Below are 7,186 nucleotides of genomic sequence, written 5' to 3' on the forward strand. Positions count from 1 at the left end.
CGACCCATAAACATTGATCATTTAGTATCTATAAAACACGAATTAAACCCAAGTAACATAATATAACCTAAAAATGTTAAATTTAACTATAATTTTCTTAATACATGTATTTACAGAGATTATTTATTTTGATTTTCATATTTCTATTTGCAAACTTCAAGCATATGTTTAATATTTGATGATTCAATGAGAAATAAAGAGAAAGAGGACAAAGAAAGCGTTCCAGGAAATAAAAAAGTTAAAGAAATTGAATTTTTTTCCATACACACAACGGTCACATTTCCACTTTTTAACTGTACAAAATCTCTCATAGAGTAATTCAGTCATCTCTCCTTTCCATTTCCATTAATCTCTCTGTAATTTTCTGCGTTATCAATGGCTGCCAACAGTTTTTTCTTTCTAATCATCGTCTTCTTCGTTACAATCCACTTTCCCTCCCTCTCACACGCCTCCAATCACCGCCAATCGACAGTAGAGCTTTGGTGCGTAGCGAAGAACAACGCCGATACCAATGCTCTCCAATTTGCCCTGGATTGGGCCTGCGGTCAAGGCGGAGCAAATTGCAGACCGATTCAACCAGGTGGATCTTGCTACGATTCCGCCGATATAACACGGACGGCTTCGTATGCTTTCAACGATTATTACCTGAAACACGGACTTACAGATGATACTTGCAATTTTGATAATACTGCAGCTCTCACATCTCTTAACCCTAGTAATGAAAACCGCCACTTAATTACACTTGATTCAGTTCCGATATCATCGAATCTATTGTCTCGATTGTTGATTTCTGCTTTAATTGCTGATTTCAGGTCATGGAAGTTGCAAATTTCAATCGAGGTACGTAATCATCATTCAGCTTTTAAACTTTTGGTGATGAATCGACTTACATTTTGATTTCAGCTCTAGTGTGAGGAATAATGGAAGCTCGCCGGGACTGAATCCGGCAAGCGGAGATCTGAACGGCGGCGGTGGCGGTGATCTTGTTGCGGTTAGAGTAAATCTGGTAGCGTTTTTCGCCGTTTCCTTCTTCTTCCTTTTGTATTAGTAGCTTCTGTTGCAGAGATGGTGTAAATGAAAAGTTTTGTTTTGATTAGGTCACCTCTTACAAAGTTTGAGGGTTAGTATGATTGTTTGCCAAAAACAAAACTTTTTTACTTCCAAGTTTAAAGTAGTAGTTACTTAGTTAGTTACTGTTGTAAAGTTTTAGTTACTTTTTTTTTTTAATCTTTTGAATATTGTTAGAGTTGCATATATTTGGAGATAATCACATAACACTTAAGATATATTTTATCTTTTCTTTTTATTTCAAAGATAAAATAAATATTTAAAATAACTGTTTTTTTATATAAGCTGCCTTAATAATTATATATGGGAAGAAAACTAAATATATAATTGTGGTTGGGTTAATTTTTTAAATATATTTATGATTCAAAATTCTATTATTTATTATTGGTAAAAATTCTCGAATCTATATATATATATAATGATGCTTAATTTTTAAAGTGTCTGGATTGCCGGGTCGAGAGCTGTGGTTAATTTGGATACTTGGGTCGGATTGTCGATTGACCCGTTTTTAAATTTAAAACGGTTAAAAATAAAATTAAAAATGCTAGAGGTATGTTTCGAACTTGCAACCTAACAAAACAAGTACAACTTTTTAACCAACTAGGCTATAAAGACTTTATATTTTAAATTCAACACCAAATTTGATAAACGCGGGACGTTTTAATATTAATATAAGTTCAACTTTTTAACTAATTAATATATAATGATGTTGAGTAAATGGATAATTGGGTCGGATTGTGGGTTGACTCACCCATAAACTTAAAACGGTTAAAAGTAAAATAAAAAATGTTATCCGTATTTTTTTTTCACGGTTTTTATATTATTACTCGTGCAAATGCACGGGCTAAATGCTAGTTAAATAAATTATACAGTAAGGAGAGGCAGTTAATAATTTGCTCTAGAGGTGGCTTTATTTTTTTTATACAATTACTAATGACATTATTTAATTAATTAATTAAACATACCTTTTCACCGACTAACTCTTCCTCTCCCCAGCCACTTTTCTTAATATTCACATTTTCTTAAATTTAATAAATTAAACAATAATAAAGAGACGCCGTTAATAATTTGCCTAATATACATGTGTCTTTATTTATTATTTTATACAATTACTAATGGCATTATTAATTAACCAAACATAACTTAAACTTATTCACCTCCCACTTTTTTTTCTTAATTCTTTACTTTTCTTTTTTTCACCTTCAACATTTTCTCAAATATAATAAATTAAATACTAATAAAGGGACGCCGTTAATAATTTGCCCACCTGGTTTATTTTTATACAATTACTAATGACATTAATTAACCAAACATAACTTAAACCTATTCACTTCCCACCCTCTTAACTCTACCTCTTTTCCGAACTAATTATCAAACTAATTTTGGTTGACGTTCAATTTCTCAAACTAAAAACTTTCCAAACTAATCTATTCTATTATTCAAACTCAGTTTTCATATTTTAATTAATTAATTTATTTATATTATATTTAAACTTATTATTAAATATATATTTAAATTATTATTTTTTATTAAAATATTTAAATTATTATTTTTATAAATTAGATTATTTATATTTTGATGTATATAGGTATATTATTATTATTATTTATATTTTGATATATATATATATATATTTTAAATTATAATTTTATAAATTTTATAATTATAATTTTAATATATATATTTATATTTCAATTATTATTTATATAATATAATATAATAAATATTTACTTTTCATCCTAATAAATACTAATAGTCTAATATATTTAAAATATTTTAACCATAACAATATATAATAATTTAAAATTTTATAAAAATAATTACAATTATTCTTCTCTAAATTATTGACAATTTTATTCAATACATCTTTGACTACTATAACCTTCTTGGCCACACCTCACACAAATTATGATTTTTCGTGAGCTATTCATCTCAATTCGAATACGTTGGCTTTGACTTTGTTAGTTTTTCTCCTTTCTCAAAATTTTATTGGGAATAAAATTATAATATTTCTGTCAATCATGTGCTATTGAGAACGTCTAATATTGATTTTCTTGAGCATATTTGAAATCGTTAACACTATATTTTAGATATGGACACACCTTCAAGAATATATTTAGTATTCTTCCCAATTATATATTATACAAAAATAAATAATAAAAACTCATTTTTTTAAAATGTGATTATGATTTATTTTCTAACACTAAATGTACTTAGTCTCCCAATTAAATGAGAGTAGTGTTAATTGGAGCCTGAAATTTTTATTTGTTTGACTTAACAATTAAAGTAGCAATTCTTCATGTGAAATAATTTTATCTATTTTGATCTATTCCCAAATCCCAATTGATTTACTATCTAAATTGGACGAGTATTTATATTTTTATCACATCTTTATTTGCCCGAGTATTTTAATATCAAGATACATTATTACTTAATTAAAGTGTGAATTTATATATTTTATTAAAAAAAAATCGTTACAAAATAAAGATTTTAGATTAACTAAATAATAAATAATTTTATAATTTATTTTTTAAATATAAAAAACTAGCATGACAACTACAGACAAGATTAATAATATCGAAATTAAAATAAATATATAAATGTAATAATTACTTATTTATATAAGCATGTCGAAAATATAACAAAAAAAAAAATTGGGCCGAAACAACAAATTAGGGCTCTTTATTGGGGACTAATTGCAATTTGAGACATTTTCTTTTGAACCTCACAATTTGAGGCTTCTTATTGGAAGTCAATTGTAATTTGGGTCCTTTTTTTCAACCTCACAATTTGGGGCTCTTTATTGGATTAAGTACAATTTGGGACATTTTCTTTTGAGCCTCACAATTTAGGACTCCGCATTGTAGAGTTTGTATAAAATGAGGTTTTGCCATAACGGACATGAACGCCGTCAAAAAATATATTTTGTGGCTTTTATAATTATAAAATTAATAGTAACACATAATTCAAAATGTCTTAAACCCGACTCAACTTCATTTCATCGCGATGTGAAGAGGAGGAGAGTTAAGGTAGGGTGAGGGTAGTCGAGCGTCACGATGTGAAGGATATGAGAGTCAAACTAGGGTACAAGATGGAATCGAAGATATAGTTTAATTTGAGTTGGGATGGATGTAAGTTTTTTTTTTTCTTTTTTTTTCAATTATTTGACATTTATTAAAAAATGTAGTTGATATTTAAAAGTACATGTGATTATTAATTTTTTAATTATAAGGTCACGTAATACATTTTTTTGACGGACATCCATGTCCGTTAGGGCAAAACCCCATTTTGTATCAACTTAACAATGCAGAGTCCTGAATTGTAAGGTTCGAAATAAGAGGTCCCAAATTGTAATTGGCCTCAATAAGGAACCCCAAATTGTTAGGTTCGAAAAAAGATGCCCTAAATTACAATTAACCCCAATAAGGAGCCCCAAATTGTAAAGTTCAAAAGAAGAAGACCCAAATTGCAACTAGTCTCCAATAAGGAACCCTAATTTGTTATTTGACAAAAAAAATTATTATATTGAAGAAGAAAATATAAATTAAATGTTAAGAAAAATTAAGAATGGAAGATCAAGAATGATAAAAGAGATTATTAATATCATACTAGATGAAGATGAATATGATGAAAGATAAATAATTGTTTGGTATTAGGACATCTCCAACCCTACTGCAAAATGGGTTTGCAGTAGCCCATTTTGCTCCAACCCTATGCATTTCCAGCGGCATTTTGCAGATCCGGCAAATATGGAGAGAGAAGCCGGCATATTCATCACTGCAATTAGGCATAAAATGTAATCATGTTCTCCAATTTTTGTGTTTCTTTTAATTAAGGATTTCTTTATTTATTTTTATATTAAATATTTCTCTAATTTTATATATTTATAATCTTTAATATATAATCTTTTTATATTTATATATAATTTATTTAATTATTTAATAATTTATTTATTTAAATTATATTTATGTGTATGAATTGTTAATTTATAATTAAATTTTATTTCATAAACAAATAAGAAAAGATTTGGGTTAAATTTATAAAGTTGATAAATATATAGATAATATTAGTAAAGTTAAAAAGTTGGTATAAAAAAGAATATTCTGAGAATATTCTTTTGAATTTGGAAATGGGTTTTTGGGTTGGAGATGGATTACTGTTTGATGTGATGTTTACTGCATTTTGGAGTTGAAAATGGTGTTGAAGGTTGGAGATGGTTTTAGAAAAGAAAAAGTTGGTACAAAGTGAGGATAAAAGTATAATAAATGATTTAATTATTATGATGAATACAATGATGAGATAAGTTAAATTAATACTTAGTACTCAACTAGATTGGGAAAAGTTAAACTAATACTTAGTACTCAACTAGATTGGGTACATTTTTCACTATCCATCCCCGATTTCAAATCCGATGATATATATACCTTATCCATTGTCATTTCTGAGTTTGTCAATTTAATGTACTCCTTTTCTAAAACAATGTATAGTTGGAAGACTATAAATTTTATGAATGACAGGTTTGCGGGCTACTTTTAGAAACAATGTTATATTCAAAAGATTATAATTAATCTGAATAAAATAACAAAAAAAGAATTATAGATCTTGACGATTTGGTGGGTTTGATTTTCTTCCTACCAGACTACCAGACAATTAAATATATATATTTATATTTTTCCGAATGAAGACAATCAATTCACTCAACCTATACATTGGGGTTCCTTTTACACCACAACCCAATTCCTTCTCTAAAGTAGGACATCAATGGTTCACCTTGCCAAATAAAATAAATAAATTGAAGTTCCAATTAAAATAACAAAATATTTTTATTAATCATTTAAAAAAAAGTACAACTTATTTAGAAAATATATCATTATAAATGATGTTTTATTATTCTCAATATATTTTACATCAAAATCCAATTACCCTAGTTTCTCAAACTAATTCTTCTTTTGTTTTCTTTTAATTTTTTAAACACTCAAACTTTTTAACCTAATTTTATACCATGAAAAAAAAAATCATAAATAAAAACTAAAGTATTTTGGTATACATAACTTAAAAACAAAATTTATTCTTATAAATTAAGTGCAAAATAATTATATAAATTTAAAGTTGACCTTTGACTATTACAACTATTGCTGCTGCTGCTGTTGTCTCTCAAGATCCAATACGACATCGTCTTGAACACAAGATTGAACTCGCCGGGAAGATCTTTCCCGGCTAAGTATTCGCCGGAAAGAGCTCAGCCTTGAACTCGACCCACCAACTTTAACCGTCGGACCGGAAGTTCCATCGGTTCCATCTAACGGCGGCGCGGTCGGAAGCTGATGACTTGACTCCGGCGGCAACAATTGAACACCTGGTTTCGGCTCTGCTTCCGTCCGACAAACCGGACACGTGGAATGAGATCCAAGCCACATGTCAATACACTGTGAATGAAAAGTATGATTACAATTCGGCAATTTCCTAACCATTTCATTCTGTTCTAATAAACTAAGGCAAACAGAACATTCAATCTGTGATTCATCATCATCTGTTGTTGTTTCCTTTTTGAAGGGGAAAATTGGAAGAGAAGCGATGACGGCGGGATCTAGACCGGGCCTGTCCGGAATGATGAGGTGGTCGACTGAGATTGACGTCATACGTAGCTGTCGAAGGGCGATTGTTCGCCGTTCTTGACGGCGGATTAAGCAACGGGCGTAGATGTGAAGAACTATGACTAGGATTATGACGAAGGATAAAGAAGCGATGGCGGATATCATGATCTTGCTGTTAACGCCGTTCAATTCGTCTTTACTAAAATGCGGCGGCGGCATATTGTCGTCGTCTTGTCCCATTGTCGCCGGAGACTTTGTAAAAAAGGAGGTAGAGAGAGAAAGAGTAATTGATCAATTGGATTAATTTGTGATTTCTATGAAAATATGGATCCTTATATACTAATATATTTAAAAACTAAAGTTTCTAAATTTTGTATATTAATTTTAAATGGTATATTTTATTACTCGAGAGATATATAATAATTATGATACAATTTTTATTCTTAATTAGGGTTTGAATTTTAGTATATTTATTAGATTAGTTGGAACTTTGAATTTAGTCTCATAGGATTCTAAATATTAAA

The 7,186-nt window shown here is 28.9% G+C and overlaps 2 protein-coding genes across 2 annotated transcripts; one reads left to right on the forward strand and one right to left on the reverse strand.

Moving 5' to 3' along the window:
• Positions 1 to 200: 200 nt before the first annotated feature.
• On the forward strand, positions 201 to 1,189 carry LOC124921458 (PLASMODESMATA CALLOSE-BINDING PROTEIN 5-like). Its single transcript, XM_047462124.1, has 3 exons — positions 201 to 715; positions 813 to 840; positions 904 to 1,189. The coding sequence occupies exons 1-3, from the start codon at positions 376 to 378 to the stop codon at positions 1,046 to 1,048; spliced, it is 513 nt and encodes a 170-aa protein (XP_047318080.1). The 5' UTR covers positions 201 to 375; the 3' UTR covers positions 1,049 to 1,189.
• Positions 1,190 to 5,972: 4,783 nt separating this feature from the next.
• Positions 5,973 to 6,957, reverse strand: LOC124921977 (RING-H2 finger protein ATL40-like). The gene has a single exon (XM_047462688.1). The coding sequence runs from the start codon at positions 6,900 to 6,902 to the stop codon at positions 6,198 to 6,200; it is 705 nt and encodes a 234-aa protein (XP_047318644.1). The 5' UTR covers positions 6,903 to 6,957; the 3' UTR covers positions 5,973 to 6,197.
• Between the last annotated feature and the right edge of the window lie 229 nt (positions 6,958 to 7,186).

This window comes from Impatiens glandulifera, chromosome 1, assembly GCF_907164915.1.
Source record: "Impatiens glandulifera chromosome 1, dImpGla2.1, whole genome shotgun sequence".
Taxonomy (NCBI): domain Eukaryota; kingdom Viridiplantae; phylum Streptophyta; class Magnoliopsida; order Ericales; family Balsaminaceae; genus Impatiens; species Impatiens glandulifera.